At 44.1% G+C, this 26,802-nt stretch overlaps 1 protein-coding gene across 7 annotated transcripts; it reads right to left on the bottom strand.

Annotated features, from left to right (window-relative positions):
* Positions 1 to 1,175: 1,175 nt before the first annotated feature.
* CTF7 (protein) lies at positions 1,176 to 25,451 on the bottom strand. 7 transcript variants are annotated; one of them, XM_086806789.1, is made up of 6 exons: positions 25,284 to 25,451; positions 24,958 to 25,207; positions 24,613 to 24,699; positions 16,863 to 16,937; positions 1,612 to 2,141; positions 1,176 to 1,519 (listed from the first exon to the last, which is right to left on the bottom strand). In XM_086806789.1, the coding sequence occupies exons 1-6, from the start codon at positions 25,319 to 25,321 to the stop codon at positions 1,396 to 1,398; spliced, it is 1,104 nt and encodes a 367-aa protein (XP_086662915.1). In that variant the 5' UTR covers positions 25,322 to 25,451; the 3' UTR covers positions 1,176 to 1,395. The 7 variants fall into 7 exon arrangements, 5 of the variants coding, with proteins under 5 accessions (XP_086662915.1, XP_086662914.1, XP_086662916.1 ...); XM_086806788.1 differs by having other exon boundaries at positions 24,613 to 24,708; positions 25,284 to 25,448; XM_086806790.1 differs by lacking the exon at positions 16,863 to 16,937 and having other exon boundaries at positions 24,613 to 24,708; positions 25,284 to 25,450.
* Positions 25,452 to 26,802: the final 1,351 nt, after the last annotated feature.

The raw sequence follows: 26,802 nt of genomic DNA, 5'->3' as shown, positions 1-26,802 counted from the left end.
AAATTATTGCCAGTACCGCAGCCTGGCACATTTGGAAGGCTAGATGCACTGAGGCCATTGAGGGCAATTTGGTTTATGAGTCACAGTGCATTTGCAGGATTTGGAGTGATATCATCCACACTGGATTATGGCATCTTTTTCACTCCCACTCATATGGGACCTTGTTGGCAGCACAAGGTACCGGACTGGTTGAGATTTCCACCTTGTTTGGTTTGAAATCTCCCTCTTGTATATTTCTTCATACTTAATAGAAGCCTCCTTACCGGAAAAAAAAATGACAGATTCATACTTGTATCTTGCGTGAACCCTAGAAAAGTAGATCCGAAAGCTTATGGAATCTTGCTCCATGCTTCACCTTGTGCCTCTTGTTAAGAGGTTTAGGGGGGTGTATACCTCTGTAATACCAACTGTCAGGGTTTGTCGCAACCAAACCCTTTCCAAGATCCCCTAAACATCATACACAAGCATCGTTACTCCAAATTAGGTTTCACGGGCTCGAACTCACCACCCAACCATAGATCCAGTCTACAAGATCATCCCCAAGCATAAGGGTCAAGGCTCTCATCCATACAGAGTCACACCATTCAACCTTGGCATCCCATACCACTAGGACCTCCCCTAAGGGACCATCAGTAGACTATCTGCATCACTATGGACTGGAAGGAGGGGGGTTACACTCATGGCCCAAGTATTGGCCATCGTAGTACAAGACCACAATATACAAGTGAAGATAGTGGGATTCCACCATCGCATGTGACACATTGACACCCCCCCCCTTCTCTCTCGGTTATAGGCAGTCCAGCATGGCAACTATGGCCCCTAGCCCGGCTCAGTGACACCAAGAAATTGGTGCTGGCAGGACCTGATCATCCATCCGGAGGCTCCTAGCATTCCCTTCGTTCGGTACTTGGCCCATCTAGGCTGCCGCATTCTCTGAAAAAAGCTAGATATTATCCCTGCGGCTGCTGCCAGCTGGCAGACCAAGGGCCTCTCCCCCAATTTCTTATAGATTATATTAAAATGTGGGAGCTATTTCACTACCTCGTGGGAATGTCACAGCCATACAATCTGCTTACTGCTGCAGTGGCAGATCCTGAAGCCATTTGAACACAGAACCAATGATTGACTAGATTCCTGTGATAGTCATGGAGTATACAACAGACCGGCAAAAAAAACAAGCAAACGAGATCAGGCTGTTAAGCAAGAAAAAGATATCAGCTGACATGTTGATTATATCAACACTGTGTAGGTTGGCCAAAGCATGCAAATTTAGAGGTAAATGAGAGGATACTAATCATTCTACGCTCAATTTTGTATAGCATGAATCAATTCAATGAATTGATGCTGTCTAAAAAAAGGAGCCAGGTATCCCAACTGAGCCTGCAGATAAGATGATCAAGTGTAAACTAGAAACCTGTCTGTTTTGCAGTACTTAGCAGCAAACGCTTCACCATCGGGCGTTGGTTGGGAGAAAGCACATTGAGAAGAGTCCAGAAAGACACCATAGACAAATGAAGTCCTGCACATAAAAGACAGAACTACCATATGAGAACCAAGTTCAAGTGTCATGAAAGGAATCTCTAGTGTGTGTATATATTCATAGAGCCTCACCGCACTGCATCAAGAAGTTTAGTAGCTATGCCTCTTCTTCTCTCTGTTTTGGAAACCCACAGTCCTCTAACACCACAGACTGCAGGTACCGAAAGTTTACTGCAGACTATAGGCCTTTCTAAATTTGCTGAGTCTTTTCCTGTTTTACTTCTTTTGTGTACTATTTCCCTCTCAAATTTGACATTTCCAAAAATTAAAGTTCTTCCACCTTTTTTACTGGCCCTTGCAAAACCACTATCCTGTTTCAATGGTGGTGATGCTTCTTCACCCTGCAAATGGCAACCTTCCACTGTAGAGGACTCAGCTGGCATACGGCAACCTTCTACCATAGAAGACTCATCATCTTGGACTTGGCATGGCTCCAAGTTTGCTTCAGCCTCATCCATGTCTAAAACAATAAATTTTGGAAGAACTTGTGTCTCAGCTGAATCTACAACTCGCACTTTTTCTGGCAAAACTGGATATGCCTGCTTTATTGACTCTGCCACAACACAACCCACCACCTTCTTCAAAGATATATAAAAGTACACCTGTTTTGAAGTTGAAGGCATATTAACCCTCTCTCTCTCTCTCTCTCTCTCTCTCTCTCTCTCTCTCTCTCTCTCTCTCATCTATTGGGGGCTGATGCTCCTCTCATGTTTCATGTTCCTTGTGTCACACGATGAGATCTCCATGGACATTTTTGTATCACTCCACTGAGATAGTTTTGATTTGTTCTATTTTATTTTATTTCCTATTCCATGATGAGATATGCCATGGACATTAATGTATCACTTTGGTCTCATAGGCCCATTGGGTCTTTAGTAGATGCTTAATATATCTTTCTCTCTCATTTATGCACGCACACACAGCCCTACAGGAAATATTTGAAAACATGCGTAACCTAGAGACAGATGTAAATGAATAGAAACATAACATGCTTTTCCACAAACAAAATGGTAGTTTGAATTCCCCCATCATACGGATGAAGGAAGAAGCACACAACCTTAAGGAACCTCAACAGTTAAGAGTGAAGGTGTTTGGGAGTAGAACTTATGACTCCGATGTACTCAAAGATGCGTCCAACTGTAGTTAAGACGGGATGAATAAACAGGTCAAAAGATTAATAAGGGAAGTAATTAAAGGCTGCTGCTTACAAGCTCCTCACATTGTCTACAACTTTTCTTTTCTAAAATCCTAAACATTCTAAATCATGAAATCCCCAAAACATAGCAATTAATCTTTAGCATGGCCTGGACCTTTTTCATGATCGTAGCCCTTGCAAACAAAGTGAAAGAATCACCAATGAGGTGATCACTCGAGTGGTAAAGGTGTTTGTTTAGGACCAGGAGGTCTTGGGTTCAAAACCCCACAAGGTGCTTCCTCAGCGGCATCACCTCAGGCGGTGAAAAACAATAACCATGGGAGCATCTTGGGCCTAACTGAGTGATAAAAGTACTTTTTCTTGTACAAAGATGAAAAAATCTATACAATTGGGAAGTTATTACTCCATATTTCGCCGTCTCAAAAAAAAACAGATAACTAAACTAAGTAATAGAAGCATTTTTATTTGTGTAAAGACAAGAAAACCGATATATTCAGCGTCTACTAAAGACCCAATGGGCCTATGAGACCAAAGGGATACAATAATGTCCATGGCATATCTCATCATGGAATGGAAAATAAAACAAAAACAAAACATAGCTATCTCACTGGGGTGACACAAAACTGTCGGAGAGGGAGGGAAAGGGGGGGGGGGGGGGGGGGGGGGCACACTAGGGGCCTACAGTGCCAACAAACACCACCGTCCATCTTGAAGAGGAAAGGGCCGCGGTCCAAGTAAGGAAGAAAGCCTCGCAGCCTCTGCATGCGCTCCCAATCTCTATCCAAATGTTCTAAGCATCCCCGAAGGGTGCGGATAAGATCCACCCAAATGGCACGGATGGTCTCTGCAGGGGGTGTGATCACATTGTCAAAGCCTCGCTGTAGCATGCCCTCCAAATGTGCCAAGCCGCCATATGCTGCGATAAGCTCCCAACACTGGCTGGCTCGGGAGTCCATGGAGTAACTGGGGCGGTGGCCACTAACCGCTATGATGCAAAAACTAGTTTACACGCAAGGAACGTCCCTCTTGTGAACCGTGTGCATGAATCTATATTCTACCCTCGCTTGTGGGCTGGTAGATGTGACTCCAAACTCTTTGTTTAAGCTTGCTAGAGTTATAGCTCACTTTGCTACTATCCAAGTCCACACTTACGGCCAGACAACTTATATAAGTGAGTTTGGGCATCCACATTTCATTAAAGCGTGGGTAGATATGTTATAAGTGAGTTTGGGCACTTATTAGATGGCGGCCAGCCAGGCTCTCATAAATTAGGCACTCTTTTAATTAAAAGAATGTGAAAAGTTAAATGGGCACCATCTCCACTTATGGGAGAGGTGTGACCTCTCTTGAGGTGACCCAATGGCCACCTTCTCCCACTATGGAAAGGCTTAAGCCTTACCTTCTCTCTCTCTCCTTGGGCAAATGGAAGCCTTTTTCATGAGGAGGTAGAAGAAGACAATTTTCAGCATGACCAATCCATACACATACTTTCTGGCATGGTTTCTTGCTTCTCCAACCCTTGGATCAGCTAGCAAATAAGTGCTACACTTCTGTCCAGCCCTTGGGAGTCCTTTTCAGCTGCTATCTCTTGGACATGTACCTGCTGAAAATGCTTTTGAGCAATTCTATCACCAACAATTCAAATGAAAGCCGATTTCTATTTACAAATTTCAGCAAATTCGTTGGTAAGAGCTTTCCAAGTTCTTTTAGCCTACTCCAAGTGCTTAACCATTAAGGTCTCCTATGTTTCGGCCTCGCACACGCATGCTTGTGCATGGAATCTGGATGTCAGTGGAGCACAGCTGCTTGAGGGGTCCAAAACATAATCCCAACACAAGCTTATTCATTATATTTTATGAGCGTAGAGGACAAGGATCCACTGGTATATATAAAACGTACACCTCCATTTTTCATGAGTAGTAAATATCATTTTTGTTCACAAGGTTACACTTCCCGTGCAAACTTTCTCATGTGTTCTCCTTTGTTTGGTGGTTATGGTGTTTTGTTTTGCTCAATACCACCATTTGTCCATGATGTGGGTAGCATGATTTATACACTTCCAAATATCAAAATTTTGAATTAGTTCATTTTACTTTGAAATTGTGAAGAAAATGATTCTTTTATATTTGAAATTTTATTTTTCATCTCACAAATCAATGGTGTTCAATGTCATTTGAGTTCTAGATCTCATTCTACTTGTTATATGCTAACAGTGACAAATTTTGGGGAGTGAGGTTTTTCGCGAAAAAAGAAGCAGAATCAACTCCAACTTCAACAAATCATGTTTGCAAAGTGTTTTCATTGCATGAATGTCTTTGGAAATCTAGCATGTGATGCCCATAAAGCTTGTATCTTGAGGAATCCTTGATAATACAATCATATTACAAGGGGGGTCGGACCTTTCCGTCCCTATTGCAGTGTCATTTAAATTTCAGCATTTGCTATCTTGTTTGGTTTTGTGCCATTTCATCTTGTTTAATAGTATTAATAGTTTCAGCGTGTGGCAAGATTGTGCTCAACCCTTCTCGGGGCAATTGCACATCCTATCAAACAGAATCAAGGGATGGAATCAAAGGCTTCGGAAATCCACAAGGCATGCCAAGTAGTAGTATGCCGAGGCTACCTCTTTGACATGCTGAAGGTCGAAGGTCAGAGGTCAGAAGCTATCAAGCAGTCACGTCTCCGAAGGGCTCATACTCCCTCATGACGAAAGTGGGAGCCAAACACCGTAAAGAACTCTCTCGAAACTCGGTTGCCCATCTCAGTCTAGAAGGAGGCTCTCCCATTATATATGTACTCAATCCTTTGCTCCTCTGCTCCTCCATCTGGGTGCCTACCCGAGGACTCTAGGATTTCTACACATGGAGTTGCTGGATCCAGGCCCAGCTGCAGTGAATCACCCATTCCTGCTCACGGAGGGCTTGAAGCCACTCTTGGGCTGAAAACTGTAAGCAAAGGTTGATATCTTGGAGGGCGTTATCAAGAGCAGCTGCAGCTCCCTCCGGAAGCCCATATCTCCTCGAGCCTCCCTGAGATAAGGGGATCCTACAGAAAGCGGTCTGGAATTCTTGCTGACTGCTGGCAATCCTACTGCCAAGGGTCCACGAGAACAAAAATCCCAGGAGCATGGTCAAAGAATTCATAGAGTGTAAGATAGCCACAGCCAGTCAAGGGTGTCATAAATCTGAATGCCCTCAATTGCCTATGTGCATCTTACTTTCCAGATCTTCCAGGCTGTGATGTTGGCAATAATCTCCCAAGGGCTGTCAAGCCTCCCCAAGAATGGTGTGTAGTGTGACCAAGGAATATCCTGTAGAGCGCGATTCCAGGCCAGTCCTCTGTCAATCATAATGGCAGTGTCATGGTCCCCACCCTGAAAGAAAATCTGTGGTCTAGACTGAGCAAGCGAGGCTCAAGTAATGTAGATAGTGCCTCTCCTCAATTTGCCTATAAGCTGAGCAGAGTTCCAGAACCTCTGAGCAACTTTGCAGCCCCAAATACAATGCTATACAGTCTCAGAAGCTATCAAACATCCAGGGCAAGATGAGTCTGCCATGTAAAAACAGCCAGAAGAAATGGGATATCTCGTTCCTCCTACAACAGTGCCAAAGTTAATGCCAAAATCTCTTCTAAATCAATGGAGTAATCCCAAAGCTTTCCCAATGTGGCCTGAGGGTAGGAATCCTCTGAATCCATCCAAGTAGCAACAATCTAGCATTCCGTATAGTGTAACTGAAGAAAGGGGTTGGCTGCATCAATCCACTCCCACTCACCCAGGATCCCCACGAAGAAATTTGATGGGGCATCCATCATACAGCCAAAGGCACCTCCTAAAGTCACATATGTTAAAATATTGCATCATTCCTGCCCTATTTGCTGGCTCTTGTACTCTGTAACCTCAAGCTAATAAAGCTCAGTTCTTGCTTGCAATCTTTCTCTCTCTCTCATGTTCATTGCTTCCGCTTGTGCACATAACTAGGATGGATTCCTCTTCCAAGAGGAGAGTACACAGATCATGAAACTCGAGGGAACATGATATGATCTGAACCCGCAAAGCTCGGGAAACCATGTCATAATCTGCAGGAAGCCTGATGAGGAGGAGAGCAGCTAACTGAGAAGAGGTCAGGGTAGTACCCATTGCCACTAATTGGTCATGAATTACCTTAACCTTCATCACAAATGACTGCATGGAAGTCCCTTCATCACAAATGACTGCATGGAAGTCCCTGCTGTAAACTCCAGAGAAAAGAGCTGACCCAATAGGTTGACAGACCGCATTGTAGAGTCCCGTGCATATAGGTCTGTCAGCTTTCTCCAAACAGAAGCAGCACAATCCAATGTTTGCACAGCGGGGGAGATTGAAAGTTTCATCGTCTATTGGACCTGATCAGGCACTCTCGACAGTGCAGAAGAAAGTTCGGAGTCGGTGTTACAAGTGTGGGAAGAAAGGCCACCTGTCAAAGGATTGTCAGTCAAAGGACAAAGGCAAAGCCAAGGATAAGGGCAAGTCTTCCAAGAAGGGCAAAGACAAGTCACATGACACTGACACTGACTCGTCTAGTGACAACCCCAACTCTCCAGGGCCTTACAGTCTGGAGAGAACATGACTAGTGTCTTGCTCTGATCCTAAGGGCATCCCCCACGTGCTGTCTTCCAGAAACGTCTTGTGGGCGGGTGAGGGAGCTTTCAAAAGCTCTCTTATATTAAATCTGGAGCATGGGACCCGTGTGTCGGAGTTCCAAGTATAAAGACACGCAAGTTCACTTGATGGTCCGGAGGGATGAGTTCCAGGATCAACTAAGTTTCCTTCATGGTTCGGATGAGTTCCAGAACTATTGGTTAGCAAAGACTATGGACAGGATGTGTTCCATATTCATTTGTTCGAGATTATTGGATGTGATGTGTTCACAGTTCTACTTTGAGTTTGGAGCCAAGCAGATTTTCTTTTGCTCTTTATAGTGGCATTATGTTCTCTGAAGACAACTAGCTGACATGTGCATTTTCCGAGGTGTACTCAGTACTGGCCATGCTAAGGTGTCCATGGTCGCACCTTCATCATCAGTTTTCTTTTGACTTTTTTTGCACACTTCAAGATGCAGAGGGGGTGTTAAAATATTGCATCTTCCTATTTATGCTATCGTGGAGTTGTCGGCGTGTTTTCCTACAACCGACTGCTTCATGTACAAGTATATAAGAGGTGCTCCCTTTATTCATTCAACATATCATTCCTGCCCTATTTGCTGGCTCTTGTACTGTGTAACCTCAAGCTAATAAAGCTCAATTCTTGCTTGCAATCTTTCTCTCTCTCATGTTCATTGCTTCCGCTTGTGCACATTCTTTCAACATATTCATGGAAGGGGGTCAATAGACATATGCTTCCCTTAGAGACACGCTACTCTCATAGGATGGATGACACTGTCTTGAATGAACTCCTGAGTAACGCATCTCATCAATCTCCATCCTTCCAGGATAGTGTAGAATATTGTCTCGTTCCTTTTCTCTAGTATATGTTTACATTTTCTCAACCAAAAAGGAAAATAAAACCCAGCAACCAAGTATTGACTGTCCTTCCCAATACATCAGAAGGTGCACCCAGTTTTTGAAGTCATAAATTGTTTAAGTATAATGGGCTACTCCAATCTCAACCCCACATGTAGAAAAGTGTCGGTGAATGATATTGGTCTTTATGAGACCTTGGCTTGAAAACTTTCAATGGTGCTTTTCATGGGATCCTACCTGAAAAATTTCCCATATCTTTGTGATTGGCTTCTTTAAGAAGATGCAAGAAGCAAGAGAACATTCAAATCTTCACATGTTAAGAGAGTTCAACTAGGCATCTCCAGCTTTGTAATTGGCTGCTTCAAAAACAAAGGACCACACTCTTGACTCCTAAAACTTGCTATATAAATGCATGTTACAAATGTTGGGCATACCTTTTGTCACATGCAACCCGCACTTGGGTGCTACCTGGCATACTAAACACCATGGTGTGCAGTTTTGGGTTAGTGGTGAGTATTGTGCCCCATTGTGTCAAGCCAATCACCATCAAGGTAGGCTTGGACAAGCTTCCATGCAGAAACCCCACACTGTTTTGTAGCTAACTTTGGATTGATGTATATACAAGCAGCTTGTTAGACAGTGTGCTGAGCACACGACATCAGCAAGACGCAAAATCACATAAGATGTGTTCTGGGCAGCTTTGGCCTCATTTGGCCAGGCAAGGCCGTGAAGAAGTCCATAGGCCTTGAATCATTATAAATGACCTTAGTTGTAAAGTTTACTTTTCAGATGTGTGTGTTAAAAAGCCTGATCAACCCAAAATAGGCTGCCCTAGCCCAAAAACAAGTTGCCCTTTTGAATACGAGCTGCCCATCCCTTTACCAGGCTGCTATCCATGCTGTCCATGACTTGTACCTTGCTAATGGAGCTACACCAAGATTTAAAAATTATATCCCAACACCTATAACTCCGTGTGAACAGGGATTTCACGAAACACTTGACCCATTTATACAATTAAACACTTAAATTGGCCACAACCTTGAACATGTGCCACTTGTGTCCACAAAATTGTAAAAGAGAGATCTCCACATCTGACACCACATAGAGGCCCGCATGGAACGACCGCTCCCCCTCCCCCCTCCTTCTTGGAGTATTCTATTACCCAAGGAGAAAAATATCATGTACAAGCTTTAAGGGCCTTTCCATCCCCACGGGAGATGCCGGATTATCCATATGTAACCATCATTAGACTATACACATGGGCTATCATCAAAAGAAGCCCAAAATACCATGAATGTGTGTAAACCACCTCTTCCCATGAGGGTACTGATCTTCCCCATCACCATGGGTCTTCAAAGCCATATGTGATAGAGAAACTCAGTTGAAGCAAATAATACTTCCGTATATACCATACATCCAAAACACTCGTGAAATACAAACTCATGCAGCTACAAAAGCAGTGTAGAATAGTCCAGATGGCTTTAAGCACCATGCCAAATAGCTCGAGCAGCAGCACCAAGGGCAGCCAAAACAAGTGAGGGCAACAGCAATAGAGCTGGTATATCACGCTTAGATCTAGAACAGTAGGTACAAAATTTGAAACAGTAGGTACATGGGCTAGTACAATAGGTACATCAGCTGGTATAGCAAGTACATTGATTGGTACAAGTACAATGGTGGTACAACAATAAGTACTATGATAGGTACAACAAGTACAATGGCAAGTACAGCAAGAATACCACCATAGAAAAGCTAGAGGAGTAGAGTATCCTTTTGTAGAGGAAAATGAAGTAGTGTAGAGACTCTCCATAGTGTTGTAGACAAGAATGCAAGCAACCAACATGGTAAAGACTATTTTGCAACAAGAGAGCCTACTCAAATGAAGAGGGTGTGACTTGGTTGAACACAATGCTAATCAACACTTAAATACACTAAGATTTGAAGGACACTTGCTCAAATACAAGAAGTAAATTGCTGAATTGACAAGAGACACACAATGAGCCGGAACGGCCGACCCCTCCCTTGAGTAAATTGTATTACTATTGGAGAAATTCAATACATAGCTTCACGGGCATCCATTGCCAAATCCTCCATGCCAATGCATATGAAATTCAGCATTTAGAAAACAATGGTATGTCGATGTAGATCACCAAGGAGCTGCCTTGATGCCCGGCCCGACTTCAGTGCCCATATTCTCTACCATTGGCTCTATGTTCTACCAAGCAAGGTAGCAACATCTTCAAGAGCACATAGGACAAGAGAAATACTACACAGGGCGGCTAAACAAGGAGTCCTGCCCTTCTACTGAATAAGTAATGACAACACATTGTCCAATTAGCTTACCAGTCTTCATAGAAGTTGTTGCAAGCGGAAGCCTTCGCGTTGGAAGCTTTAGAAGTGTTGATATCTTTGATTTGCCGCAATCCTTCGCGACAAAAGTCTTCGAGAGGATGAAGGGAACCCTGGGAAAGCTTCCCCTATGGTTCAACTTGAGAAAGGAAGGCTGAAATTAGGGTTTTCAGCAAAAAGACCAGAAATTACAACAAAAATGAGAGCTGTTTTGCTGAATTTCAGTCATTGGGAGTGAGTAGGAGAGTGATTAGCACTTGAAAACACTCTTGGAAGCTTGGAAAACACCCTAGCAAGTTGGGTATGGCTATGGAGAGCTTGGAAATGCAGAAAAATGGTGGAAAAACAGAGTTTTTAGCCTCCAAAAATCCTCATGAAGAGAAAACACGAATTTTCTCTTAATAAGTAAGTGAATTGGGGTCCAATCAGGTGAGAGGACATGGGGAGATGCCCATTTATGAGTAAAAAGGGAGGATCAGGTCCTGGACATTGAGTCTTGTCCGCCTCGGGACTTCAGTGAGTGTGAACTTGGAAGCGGTCATAATCTATAAGTGACTTTTGGGCACCCAAACTTTAATGAAATGGGAACGCACTCACTTATAAATATTGGCCAAGTCCTAAGGGCTATTTGAGCCTAGATTGGGTAATACTTACCACCTGTTCACATGCCACACAACCATGTCAGCAGACAGTTTCACACGCACGGTTCACGGGCGGGCGTCCCCTAGCCCGGAACTACACATAGGTCATACAGGCATGAAAACAGCATGCAATTTCATTTGCAGGCAAGCACATAAAGATGCTATGCAATGCAGCATTGGCATGAGCAATTTCCGTTCATGAAACCATATAAGACCAGGCGTTTCCAGGCAAGTATATACGATACCAGACCCAGTGGAAAGCCAATCCTCCAGGCGTTTCCGGGCATGTACACAAAGGCACAAGTCCCAGCGGAAAGCCAAGTCCTCCAGATATTCCAGGCATGATAACGTCAAGTCCCAGCGGAATATCATATTCAACTATACAGCATGAGACGTGTCAATCACATGCATAGGCACATTCCATAAGCCATGGACACCAATCCAATATGTATATAGTGTGAAAGCAAGAGTGAACCATTCGGGTGGCCAAATGGTGACAAAGGGAGGGCTCCAATTTATAGATTTGAGGCTCTCATGAGCTAGAATGGCAAGAAAAAGCTAAAATGACAAGTGAAGAGCTGAGGTGACAAGTGTGAGACCACTTGTCTCACTTTGATCCACTTTCTTGCCGAGAAACAAAAGATCAATTGATCGTGCATGCGGATGCAAAACGGCCATTGGATCGGAGCATGGTTGTTAGCGGCGTCATAGGCGTTTGGTACAAGGTGGGTATGGTACGCGCCTCGAAAGGCTCGTATTTTTTAGACGTTAGAGGCGTGTTAGAGGCGTCGGTTATATCACTATATATATATATACACCATATATATATATATATATATATATATATATATATATATATATATATATATATATATATATATATATATATATATATGTGTGTGTATGTATGTATGTATGTATGTATGTATGTATATACACCATATATATATATATGCATATATATATACATATATACATACATATATGTATATATGTATATATGTATATATATATGCATATATATATATGGTGTATATATATGTGTGTGTGTGTGTGTGTGTATATATATATATATATATATATAGTGATAGATAGATATATAGTGAAAGTTGAGAGAGAGAGAGAGAATTAGAGTGTGTATGTATGAGCCTTGAGGGAGAGAGAGAGAGGGTGTGTATGAGAGAGGGAGAGAGTGTGTGTGTGTGTGTGTGTGAGAGAGAGAGAGAGAAAGAAAGCTGTATTAAACGTCTGCAAAAGGCCAAAATGACCTATGAGACCAAAATAGTCCATCCTCATCATCTGGATACATCATCAAGATTCAAGGGTACAAAGTAAAATGAAATGAACCGATAGAGTATCGAGATAGCTCCAAAAGTGGGTATAAAAAACATCATTATCCTAGTGTGTTTGAACTTTGAACTTTGGGTCTTGAGAAAGGCTTAAGGGAGGGAGGGAGAGAGTGTGTGTGTGAGAGGGGCTGCCTTGGGCCCTTAAAGCCCCCGTCTAAAGACTCAAACCAGCCCAAAAAAAAAAAATGTGGACGTCTCGATCAGGCAATCGTGTGCCTTGAACGCCTCAAGCTGTTAGAGGCGCGCCTCGTAACAACTATGGATCGGAGCACAGACATCAAGTCCCCATCATACCAGATGCCAATCTACTAACACTGGGTGCAGACAAAAGGCCCCTACCAAAACAAGGTGCCAGTCCACATGATTCTTGGCATACATAAGTTTCCTACCAACCACGCGTCATATCCACCCTAACACTTGCACTTCGTCTTGGTACTCTAACCATATGCCTTGGAGGAGAGGTGGGCTAAGTCTGCAACATAAGATAAGAATCACTCATAGGTAGATATCCTAGTGCTCCATAAGCATTTATGGTACACATAGTTTGGAGGTATTTCGGATAGTCATGATGCATTTATGCTTCCATAAGTGGCTAGGCTCGCAGTGTTTAACTAAACTAATAGCCACTTTCATACCTCGATAGCATCGTCTTCACACAAGAGTGTGAAAGAGCCGAAGCTCTGATACCAATGTAAATCCATGTGGGCACGGGTATACTTGACCATAAATGCAATTAAACACTTAAATTGGCCACATCCTTAAACATATGCCACTTAATTTCACACAAATACAAGAGAGAGATAAAAACACCTATGACCACATAGAGGCCAGAATGGGCCGACCCTCCCTTGGAATATTCTATTACCCAAGGAGAAAAAAAATCATGTACAAGCTTTTAAGGATCTTACTCTCCCCACGAGAGATGCCGGATTATCCATATGCAACCACCATTAGACCATACGCACAGGCCACCACAAGTGTTTAAGATGCCATATGTGATAGAAAAACTCAACTGAAGCAATAATACTTCCACATATACCCTAAATCCAAAACACCAATGAAATACAAACTCGGGCAGCTATAAAACCGGTGTAGATCAGTCCAAACAGTTTTGGGCACCATCCCAAGCACCATAAATAAGTCGGGCAGCAACACCACAGGCAACCAAAACACGTCAGGGCAGCACCAATAGAGCTGGTACAGTAGGTACAGAACCTGGAATAGTAGGTATCAAATCTGGAATAGTAGGTACATGGGTTGGTACATCAAGTACAATGGCTGGTACAGCAAGTTTAGTGGCGGTACAACAGCTACAATGGCAAGTACAACAAGAATACCACCATAGAAAAGCTAGAGGTAGTAGAGTATCCTATTGTAGAGTAAAGAGACGTAGTGTAGAGACTCTCCAAGAGTGTTATAGACAAGAATGCAAGCAGCCAACATGGTAGAGACTACTTTGCAACAAGAGAGCCTGCTCAAATGAAGAAAGAGGGCTCCATTTATAGATTTAGGGCTCTCATGAGCTAGAATGGCAAGAGAAACCTATAGTGACAAGTAGAGAGTTGAGGTGACAAGTGTGAGGGCACTTGTCTCACTCTAATTCACTATTCTGCCACGTCACAATGTAAGAGATGGTTCTCCCCATAAACTTCATCTCTAAAAATATCTCAACTCGTAGACCTTCTGTCAAAGCTGCTTTGGCAAGTCCCCCCATTTGCTTAGCTTACGGACGTAATGATGCGAATGGAATTTCCATAGGGAGTTGTCCAAAAATAGTAACCCTCCTAGATTTTAGGAGCATGTTCCTTTGTATTCCCTTATTAGAGATGTATGTGAGCACCATGTAGAAACATGTTTCAATGGTAGATCTCTCCCAAACTCCTCCGGAACTCGCCATACATGCTTTCCACCTGACACTTGAGCTCCAATGCCCATTTTTGTGTCCACGAAACCATCTTGTGCACCTAGACCAAGCTTCGGGCGCTTGATCTTTTGTACCGGATAACCCCACATTCCCAAAGCTTAAACATTAATGCATATTTGGGCATCCTAGAATACACCATATCCCTTCTCACACTAGAAATGTCAAGGCAAGTGACAACACATCCATGACCAGCCATGCTAAGTTAACAACCAGTTTATTGCAGCCCGACCTCCCCTACAACTTGCTGAGCCTATAGAAAAGACAACAAATGAGGGACAAATCAGCCTTTAAAAAACAACCCTCTGCTCCCTCATTCAGGCATCTCATCTCCCAATTTGGGGGTTGGATCCCACCCATCAGCAAGAACACCCAAGACCAAGACAACAGCACTCCACTTCATAGTAGACTCATGCGCATAGAGTTGGAGCAGCAAGGTTGACAAATACAATTTGGATACACACACCAAGGTCAACAAGGAAATAAGGAGAAATCCCAAGGTCAAGATCAAAGATCTCTTGTGCACATCTTAATTCCATAATATATAAGAAAATACACCGAAAGGTGGGGGCGTTTCAGTGGAATTTGGAACCCAATTTGGTGAAGATGTCTCTTTCTCCTCTCTCTTCTACAGCAATTGCATAGTTGACTCAGAAATCTAGCTGAAAGGCTTCCGCATGTGACAATGGTATCAAAGCATTAGATACACCCTCATACAGCTCAGAGACTCAAAGCAACACCAATGTCCCCATGTGTTCCACATGTTACATTGGTATCAGAACAAAGGTTCTTTGCGAGGCATGTCAGAGCTGAGTATGTCTATCAACAGTGAGGAAAGAGTTGTTGCAACCACAAAGAATAGTGGAGGCAGTGGTATCTCTCATGCACAACGGTCAAGGGAAGGCTAGAGCAAAGGATATCATGGAGCAGTGTGCACTCAGGTGCAGAGGAAAGAAGAAAGTTTTACAGCACCAATGGGAAGCAAGACAATGCTTCCACATTGGACCCCAATTTTGCAAATGGAGAAGGACAGTACAAGAAGATGCAAATAGTGTAAGTTTTGATGCAGATAGTGCGAGTTTTGCCCTTACGGAATGTGCAGCAGTTTTGCAAGTAGTATTTTTCAAGAGGTGCCCAAAGTTGATGAAGATACTCAACACAGAAGGTGGACTCATGTCATCAAACGAAGCGTCAAACTAAGCAGCAAAGGATGCCCCACTTGGTGCCACGTGGCATACTAATCACCAGTATGTAACAATTTTGAGTTAGTTATAAGCATTGTGCTATGAGTCTAGGGACATATCAAGTAGTTGCCATCAAGGTGGGCTTGGGTAGGTCTAGGCAGTCTTCCGTGCATGAACCCCACATAGTTTTGTAATCCACTTGGGCTTGACGTATGTAATGTTTGGTATTTTATTAGGCCATGTGCCTTTCGGGCAGTTTGGACCCATTTGGGCAGGCCCAACAGCATGCACGCAATGCCGTACAGCTTCCCACAGGTCAATGGGGCAGCCCACAAAGCAGGGTATAGGTCAGGCACAATGGGGACAGCAGCCAGGTAAACAGGTAGGCAGATTGTTGCAAAAAGGCGACCTGTTTTTGGACCCAGACAGCCTATTTGGGGCTGGCCAGTTTTGGGAGCCCATGCATGAAAAGTAAATCTTATAAATAAGGTTAATAACAATGATTACGGCCCATGATTTAATAATTGCAGCCCAGCACCTCCACGACCAGCCACAATAAGCTCACCACAGCCAATCGCAGTCCAGCACCCCCCACAGCCTGCTCAACATGCAGTAAAGAGGGTAAATTAGCCTATAAAAGCAACCTTCCACCCTCTCAATCAAACACTCATCTCCCAGTTTCGGGGTTGGATCCCACACATGAGTAAGGATGCATTCCTTCAAAGAGCCCAACAGGTTGATAAAAGACCATAGATGATTAACATATAAGCTAAACTTATTTGAAAACCTCTAGTCTGCAACCCCATAAAGAAACAATGTTCAACAGCTGCAACCACTCACCGGCACTCGTCATCAGCCATAAATTCCAGATTTACAGTGAACAAATCATGCTTGGACCTAAACTTATTTGAAAACCTCTAGTCCACAACCCTACGCAGCAACAATGCTCAACAGCTTGCCACCAATCACCGGCACTCTTCATCAGCCATGAACGCCTCCAGATTTACAGTCAAAAATTCATGCTTGCAGTGAAATTATCTCATCTCTGATATATCAACGCTTTGGAAAAGTCGATGCTTTACAATAGCACTTGGCTTTTGTTTATACAAAGTTTCTATAAATTGATACACAACCTTACTATACCATCATAATATTCATTTTTTGGAGAAGATTCTCTAACAACTTGCAGGGATGTATGGAGTAATGCATGTCTAGAACCACGACCTTGCATTGATCATGAAGCAGCCATCCTGGCTCAAGTTGAAGCTCCTTCTCCATAATCCTTGTCACTTCTTTCACCTTAAATCAAACCACAAGTGTAAAGCTCTCTCTCTCTCTCTCTCGTACCATGATGAGATTAGATGGACACTATTGTATCACTTTTGGTCTCGTAGACCCATTGGAACTTTTGAACATTTAATATAACTCTCTCTCTCTCTCTCTCTCTCTCTCTCTCTCTCTCTCTCTCAAATCACCATCGAACTACCTTTCCACGTGATGTAGCTGAGGGAGACCTCTCAGCCATTCTCATTAGCCCCATGCTTGATATATTGGAGACAGTCTGTTTGGGATAGCTCTCTCACGCATGGCTCTCTACCATCTGCAAATCTCATTAATCGCATAATGGGCTTCCTGATGTCATTGATGTGTTGTTTCACATCAAACCGAAGCATCATCAAGATTGAGCATTACTTGCCAGCTTCTGAGCGATATTGTGACCATGCAATCCATGCATTACTCACAATGCAGCTGCCTCAAAAAACTGGAAATCTCATGCAAGGCAGTTCAGCATTATGAAATTATATCCAAAATGTGTCTTGTTGTACTTCAAGAGATCTTTGAAAATACCAGTCTTCAGTTGTCTAAGCAGATCCTCAAGTCAAAAGCCTTCAGATTTGCTCATACCAGGCGGAGCCCAACATTGTCGGAAGGGCACAAGGGTGGAGCAGCAGATTCGGTTTAGTGTTGTACGGGGGGCACAACAAGTACAAATTTAAGTTTCAGCCAGTACAGCACCGTATGGAGCAATCAATACAAGCAAGAACAGCAGAAAACAAGTCCAAATCTGCCGGTACATTGGTACATGTCAAAAACAGCAGTACAGCAGTGTAGACAGGTGTGCAGTGAAGTAAAGCAGGTACAGTTAGGCTGTACAGATCCGTATGTACGGACAGGTTATACAATGTAGTAGTGTACAGACAAAGGCGTACTGTGTATGGAAACCTGGAAGTCAACCAGCTTTTTATATGCCAAAAAGCACCTATTTTTGCCCAAATAGGCCTTATACATCAATAATAGCAAAAGCTTAGTAAAATATTACAACTTTAATGCTTTTAAGGTTATAAAACAAAACATTTAAATCCCCCATGATGTGTGTCATCGAAATTAATTCTTATTACATGATAATCAAGCCATGTGGACAATAAGTATTCTGCCCAAATTTATAGTGATTATTCACTTTGGTATAATCACAAGTGTGTTGAAATAGATGATGTACACAGTTAAGGATGAGGGGAAGAGGCAATGGAGGTGTGAATACACCCAAATAAAGTGGGCACATGGGTGGAAAAGGGATCTAGGGTTAGCCCAAACCCTAGCCCTTGGTGGAGCCTCTATAAAGAGCAAGAGACCCTACTTTTTGTAACAACATGAAGGAGAAAGATAAGCCGAATTTGGAGTGGCTGAAATAGAAAGTAATACAAGAACCTTTCTATACATCTTGTGTCCTCTCTCAAGAAGCTATGGCGTCTAAATGATGATTCAATTGTCAGAATATGTAGCGGAAATGATAACCAAACTTCGGTAGACAAGAGCAAGTAGACTACAGAAAATAAACAGCACAAGAAACACAAAGAGATAGGTGTGTAAACTCTTCTCTATACACAAGATCCCGGAAAAACTGAATGAATGAGTGGTGGGGGCAAGGGGCCTAAATATACATCCCTGGGAGAGCAGTCGGCCAGCATATGAAGTGCCCACGACTGCATAAATGCAGTCGGCCAGCAGACAGGTGCCCACGACTGAGAAACTCCAGTCGGCCAGCAGTCCAGTAGCCCACGACTGAGAAACATGCAGTCGGCCAGCACTAGAGTGCTCCTGGCATCCTCTGGCAACCCTCCCCACCACTAGGAAAAATGGGAAAAAATAGGGAAAAATACGGGGAGTGTGGAAAAATGATAAAACACCTTATACAGGGTGGGCCCACAACAGAGGCCCTGGTGTATGAATATAGACAGGAGATGACTTCTAACACCCCCTCTCAGCTCCTGGCTGTGAAACCAACCCAAGGGAGCTGGAGTGCCGCCTGAGCGTAGCCTGAGGTAGAGACTTCGTGAAGAGGTCCGCTGCATTGTCCTCCGTCGAACAATAAAGTAGCAAGATGTCACCAACCAAGATCTTCTCACGTACAAAGTGATACTGTATCTCTATATGCTTGGTCCGGGCATGGAAAACCGGGTTCCGAGCAATAGCTATACAACTCTGGTTATCGCACTGGATGACTGTGGGCTCCCTCTGTGGAAACCCAGTCTCGCCTAGCAGCCTCCGCAGCCATACAACCTCACAAGCAGCACCACAAGCAGCCCGATACTCTGCCTCTGTCGAAGAAAGGGCAATAGTTGGCTGCCTCTTGCTGCTCCAAGAAACTGCTCCTGAGCCGAGGGTAAAACTGTATCCTGAAGTAGATCTCCTCGTGTCTGGATCTCCTCCCCAATCTGAGTCACTCCAACCTTGGAGCCTGACTCCATTCCCTCTTGTGTAAAAGAGTCCCAGATCCTTCGTACTCTGCAGATACCGCAAGATCCACAATCCTGCTTCCCAATGAGACTTCAATGGCGTCTGCATAAAAGAGCTCAATAGCCCCACGGAGAAGCTCAAGTCCAATCTGGTGTTCAGCAACCAGATCAATGAACCAACCAACTTCCGGTACTGCGAGGCATCAACTGGCTCACAAGGATCTGTAACGGTTAACTTTGTGTTCGGGTCCATCGGCGAAGTAATAGGCTTGCAGTTCTCCATCCCAAAGGCCTCAAGCAACTCATGAACATACCGCTGCTGAGAGACGAAAAACCCCTCTGGGTCTGCCAAATCTCCAATCCCAAGAAGAAGTGGAGTAAGCCTAAGTCGGTCATCTCAAACTCCTTTGACAAGGCAGCCTTCGTCACTCCAATGTGCTCCACATGACCGCCGGTGAGAATGAGATCATCCACATAAAGGATGATAAGTGTGACCATGCCGCGTTCCCGAAAGAGACACAGGTTCGGATCTGTAACCGATCTCTGAAATCCAGTCCAAATAAAGAAGGAATCAATCTTCTGATTCCAATGCCTGGGAGCCTGCTTAAGACCATACAAGGCCTTACGTAACCTGTAAACCATCCCTTCCGATCTTGGAACAATAAAGCCTGGAGGCTGCTCAACGTACACCTTCTCTTGCAGGTCACCATTAAGGAACGCAGATTTTACATCCATTTGATACACGGGCCACCTTTGAGAAGAAGCAAGGGCAAGAACGGTCCGAGTCGTGGACATCCGCGCTGTCGGTGCAAAGGTATCCTCGTAGTCGATGCCTGGCCGCTGAGCATAACCTTTAGCCACAAGCCTGGCTTTGTGTTTGTCCACCGACCCATCAAACGCATATTTGGTCTTAAAGACCCATTTGACACCAATGACTGACCGCTTCGACGGCCTCGGTACCAACTCCCAAGTGTTGTTCTTCTCGATGGCATTAAGTTCCACCTGCATGGCTTTCCTCCAAGTATCCTGTGAAAGGGCTTCCTTTACGGAAGTGGGCTCTTTATCCCGCATGATACGAGACATCAAAGCATAGTTCACCTGAAGAAGCTCCGCCGTGTTGCTTTTATCTCGGACTCGATGTGATCTTCGAAGGCCATCCTTTGTGGTCCACTCAGAGGGTAGCTCCGTGACACCTGACTCCCGAAGGGTGTCTAACAACCACCTAGGTACTCGAACAGATCGTGGAGCCTCCGTGATCGCGGGGGCTCTACTCCAGCTGCGGGCTCAACCTCCTGTGAAGACTGAGGTGGATCAACTGGAATGATAGACTGGGAATCATCATCAGCCTCCTCTGGATCTCCAAGAAGTGGCGGCTCCTCGACAGTGGATGCTGGAACATGCTCGTCAAAGACCACATCCCGGCTGACGACAATCTCGTTCCTCTCTGGATCATACAACCTGTATCCCTTGGAAAGAGAGTTATACCCCACAAATACCAGCTTGCGGGACTTGGAGTCAAGCTTCCCCCTCTGCTTCTTCGGAATATGTACATACGCATCACTCCCAAAGACACGGAAGTGCGAGACATCGGGTTTCCTGCCAAAATATGCCTCAAATGGAGTCATATGGGGTACTGAAGATGTCGGAGAGCGGTTGATGGTGTGGACAGCCGTTGCCACAGCCTCACCCCAAAGTGGACGAGGAAGATCACGATGCTCCAGCATGGTCCTCGCCATCTCCACCACAGTCCTGTTCTTTCGTTCAACAACTCCATTCTCCGAAGGCGATCCGATATTGGCCAATTCCCTTTTGATGCCATGATCTGCACAAAACCTGAAAAATACAGTCGAGGAGAATTCACCTCCTTTATCAGCCCTAAGAGTCTTAACCTGATATCCAGACTCTTTCTCCACCATCACATGCCAATCCTTGAACCGAGCAAAAGCCTGGTCCTTCTGGGAAAGAAAGTAGACCCACATGAATCTGGTACAATCATCAAGCAGCAGCATGAAGTAGAGAGATCCTCCCAAGGATGGTATCTGCTGTGGTCCACACAAGTCAGTGTGAATCAACTCCAATGGTTTCGAAGCCCGCCTGGAAGCTTGCTTCGGAAAGGATTCCCTGTGCTGCTTACCACGTATGCAAGAACTGCAGCGTCCTTGCCTATTACCAACATCTGGCAAGCCAACCACCATCTGGTCCCGGAAGGCGCGCCTCAAAGCATCCACATTTAAGTGGCCAAAACGAAAGTGCCACAAATCTCCGACCTGAGAACCTGTCAGTGAGGAGAGTGCAGAGAGCTTGTAGATGCCATTCTCCACACCGCCTTCCCAAACAACTTTGCCAGTCTCACGGTCCCTTAGAGCAACTGAATGCTCCTCAAATTCCACCCGAAAGCCAGTCTTGCATACCTCATGCACTGACAGAAGATGAAAACCCAGAGCAGGGACATAAAGAACACGGGAAGCATGCTTGCCCCCCTTGCCGTCGGGAATAATCTCCATCCGGCCCTCACTATGTATCGGAATAGTGGAGTTATCGCCAATAAAGATACGACCTGACTGCCGTTTCAGATCCAGAAAGAAGTCACGGGATGGAGTCACGTGCCTGGAAGCACCACTGTCGAGAATCCATTCCCGGGTATCCTTCGCGGTGAAGCCAACTGCCTCCTCGCTCGAAGATGATGAAGCATCAGAGTCCACCATCTCTAAGTGCACAAATGCCGGAGTCTTTGCAGCTGGGGCTAAGGAATCAGCACTCTTCCCTGTCCGCTTAGGGCACTTCCTCCAGTAGTGGCCTTTCTCGCCACAATCATTACAAGATCTTTCGGCCTTCAGCTTCTCTCGTTCTGGATCAGGCTTCTTCTCAGAAGACTTCTCCGGTGAAGCCTTCCCTTTGCCCTTGTTGTTATTCCGGCCTTTCGACCGTTGGCCAGTTAAGGCCTCCGAACCTCCGCAGGTGGGTTCGTGAAACGTTCCTCCTGGTCCAAGACCATTGGCACAAGCTTCTCCCAAGTAATGGTGCTGAGCCTGCCACTCGTGATCAACGAGGAATAGAAAGCAGAATACTGACCAGGCAAGTGGGAAAGCAAAGTGATGGCCATATCTTCAGATGATATCTCTTTCCCAGCTTGTAGGACTTCCTGCTGAAGGGCCTGCAGCTTGTTGATGTGTTCCCGCATCGTCGAAGACTTTGCAGGGTTCATAACCCGCATCTGCACTTCCAAGGAGATCCGTTTCATGGGGGATACCCTGTTATACAAAGAAGCCAAGTGCTCCCATATGCCTCTCGCCAGCGTCATGTGCTTCACATGATTGATCACTTGTGGTGTGCAATTGAGGAAAATAAACGACCGGACCCTGGCGTTGACACGATCCCACATGTGTGTCTGTGCCTCTCGGTCCTTCCTCGTCGATAATAACTCCCCTTTTTCAGCTTCCGGCCGTGGAACCCCGATGATGATAAAATCAACAAGGTCATATGACTCCAGCACCAACTCCATCATGACCTTCCAGATGCCGTAATTGGACCCGTCCAACAGACGATCCACTAGGAACGTGGGGAGAGTCGGAATCTTCACGTGCTTCTCAGCCATCTCTAGTAAATCTGCCATCGCGGAGAGTAACCTGAAAGGGTGGGTGGGTGGGAAAAAAAAATCTGTAAACCTGCAAGTGGCTGTCCAGCACCTAAGCCCGCCTTCCTCTTGCACCTTCTCTTCCCGTTCAGCCCAAAACAGTCCACCAATCAGCAGCCTAACGCTCCCCCTCTTGCTCAGAAAAACCGCCCAAGATCTGTCTAGAGCCTAGGGCTCTGATACCATGTCAGAATATGCAGTGGAAATGATAACCAAACTTGGGTAGACAAGAGCTAGTAGACTGCAGAAAATAAACAGCACAAGAAACACAGAGAGATAGGTGTGTAAACTCTTCTCTATACGCAAGATCCCGAAAAAACTGAATGAATGAGTGGTGGGGGCAAGGGGCCTAAATATACATCCCTGGGAGAGCAGTCGGCCAGCATATGAAGTGCCCACGACTGCTGAAAATGGTCCCACGACTGCATAAATGCAATCGGCCAACAAACAGGTGCCCACGACTGAGAAACTCCAGTCGGCCAGCAGTCCAGTAGCCCACGACTGAGAAACATGCAGTCGGCCAGCACTGGAGTGCTCCTGGCATCCTCTGGCAACCCTCCCCACCACTAGGAAAAATGGAAAAAAATAGGGAAAAATACGGGGAGTGTGGAAAAATGATAAAACACCTTATACAGGGCGGGCACACCCACAACAGAGGCCCTGGTGTATGAATATAGACAGGAGATGACTTCTAACATCAATAAGTTGTTTATGCTTGTTCATTCTTTTATACTTTGCTCTCCATGCACCTCAACAATCTCCCATTCACATTGCTTGTACTAACCTTGGGCCCCATGTACCATCATATAGCCCAGAATGATCCAAGATTGGGTCTCAAGTGTGACAGCATAATATAACCCAGTACATCCATGAGTCCCATGGTGCACTGACCATCATATAACTCATAAAACTGTCATATACAGATCCCATATGATGGATCCCATGGGTCCCATGATACAAAACCATCATATAACCCATGCAGATCCCATGGGTCCCATGGTTGATTTGGTTGAATGCAATGAAGGGAGGAATGGAATACTTGAAACAATTGCATGGAGAGCTACAGAGAGATCCGGTATTAGCAAATGAATATATGCAGGTTGCATGATGAACATGACACCATGTAAATATGTATGTCACCATTTGGTCCCTTCACCAATCTTGACCAGTGTTTCACACACTACGCAAATCCAAGATGTGAACGGGGATTTTCCTCAGAAGAAACCTAAAGCATTGACTGCAATATTTTGGCTTGAAAGATGGCAACAGAGTATGAAGCTACATGGGATTTTATTTTTTGGTGTGACTTATAAGGTTTATAAATAGGTGTCAGTCTTGTTTGACAACATCCATCTGGATCAGATCGATGACAGCCAGTTGGCTTTGTTTCTTCGGTGTTTTTAACTTGTGTGATTGTTCATCGAGAAATTTGCCTCACTTTTGAGGGCTTACGCTGAAGCAACAGAACATAGCTTTTTACAAATGAAAAAAAAAGGGGTGTGTGTGTGTGAAGGGGAGAAGAGAGCGAGCTCACCCCCCACCTGGCCTCAGAAAAACTACCACTAAAAAAGTGGATGTCATCCTAGCAAGAGCTTCAAACTCGCACCTTGAGTTGATGCTGTGGAGGATCGGTATGCAACACAAGGATTATGCGCTCATTATTGTTCTCGTGCTGCACAACAAGCCTCTCCTTCTGCCAACCCTGAACATTCCATTCTGTAAGACAATTGAAAATCACAAAAGCTCACAGCATCTTGATTAATCATCATGGTTTTTAGCCTGTGGATGTGATACAATACATGCACATTGCAAAGTGTTGTGAATGTCCTGGGTGCTAGTCGTGCCTTGAAAATAAATGAACGAATTTATGTTGTGGGTCTTATGCAAGCACCATTAGTTACTCCAACCAAAGGAGAAGTTTACATTAAGACCTGAACGTCATTCACGTTACCTTGAATTGAGTTCCAAGTAGATAGCTTTTATGGAACGAAGCATGCAGCTTTTCATCGTCACCTTGACCGCGAGCATAAAATAGCCCACAGATCTTACAGGTTGAGTAAGAGAAGTCAGCTTGACCCAAGTCCAGAAAAAATTGCTTGTGTTTTCCCCTCGGGCGTTTGTGGCCAGTGGAGCATGGTGCAGGACATGCCTCTTGATGCTTTACGTTCAGGGGTCGTTCGTCTGTATCCGTGCAGTCTGTCCTGCATTCATACGTATGATTAGTCTCGATGATCGTGAACACCTTGCTTGGATCCAAGTCGTCGGGGTGTCACCTACCTCTTTCTGCGCCTGTGATACGTGACAACAGCTTCCATTCTCCGCGCCTGCTTCTTTGTCGTCCAACCTCCAAGCTTTCAAGTTTGCCTCTCCGTGTCCGTAGGACGCGTGTGAAACCCCCCTCCTCTCTACCACTAAGATCATGTTTATAACAAGTATTCTTTCTTTCTTTCTCTTCTCAATTTAGACCTTGTTCCTCTTGATCTCTCTCTCTCTATAGGTCTTGCGCTTCAAGTAATTAGGGGTAACTTTCAAAAAAGTGAATAGGACACAAATATCTTTCTTTTCCTTTCATTCAATTAAGTTTAAGCATTTTGGAGGCTTTGCGTACACATGTAGACCTCTTGCTTATGCCGCCTCCTTGTGGCGATGCTTTGACTCAGCTCTTTCCCATCTTCTCTATGCTTTCTTATACATGTTATAATTACAACATGGCTTTTATGTTGTTCTCGTTTTGGGTGGTATCATTACCTATAAATAGGTTGTTCTACTCATTTGTATGCACACTTCTAAGCTTGTAATTCCCATGCATGCACAATGTGTAGTAACGCCTCCTCTCAAAAATAGGTTGTTCTACTCATTTGTATGCACACTTCTAAGCTTGTAATTCCCATGCATGCACAATGTGTAGTAACGCCTCCTCTCAAAAATATAACCAACCATCTAATTTCCCCCTTCGCCCACTTTCGCCTTTTTTTATCACTCACAACGCCACCGAAATCATCTCATAGCTCTCATTCAAGAAATCGTGCAGTTGATTTCAAAAATTCACTTTCGTGTGTAGCTTTCGATGTTGATTTTCCTCATATCATTACACCTCTAAATGGTGCTATGTGGAGTTAAGAAACAAGTTTAGTCTTCAGGTATATTTAAAATTCAGTCCTTGTATATTTTATTGCTTCTATTTTTTCTCTTATTAACATTGCTTAATTCAGTTGTTTTTCTTCATCTTTCTACATTAGATTCGTGAAAATCATTACATGCTCCAATCAAGAAAATTAAAAAAAAGGATTACTTGGACGTATCTAGATATTAACAACATCGCAATTGAGCATCTAGGAGCCAATAGAAGATTTTGTGAGAATGAAATGCATAAAAGATTTTTTAATATAATAAGACCTTGCATTACTTGCATTTTTAGATGATTGTAAAACTATTTCCATGTCATCAATAGCTATTCAAAAATTGCTAAGGTCCTTTATGGCTTGGAAAATGTGTGGTGGATTGGTTATGTGGTGTGTCAAGCATTACAATAGGTTAAGATGCATACTTTTGAAGGGATGGCATATTGTATGAAAGATATGCACAAGCCTCACATTAAGTTTTTTGCACATAATGATGTGCCAAGGAGATTACTAGGGGTGGGCAAAAATGTATATGGCCAAATAGATATTAAAAATGAAGTTTGTTAAACACATATTCATCTCTTTGAGATGAATATGTGTATATGGGGAATTATATCAGCAACACATTGAGCGTAACCTTGCATGTGACACTCTTGAGGATGCCATAAACTGGC

Source organism: Cibotium barometz, chromosome 12, assembly GCF_041138505.1.
Source record: "Cibotium barometz isolate CiBa-2024 chromosome 12, ASM4113850v1, whole genome shotgun sequence".
NCBI lineage: Eukaryota > Viridiplantae > Streptophyta > Polypodiopsida > Cyatheales > Cibotiaceae > Cibotium > Cibotium barometz.
Note: the sequence above shows the minus strand (reverse complement) of the source record. Positions and strands in the feature narration are given on the sequence as shown.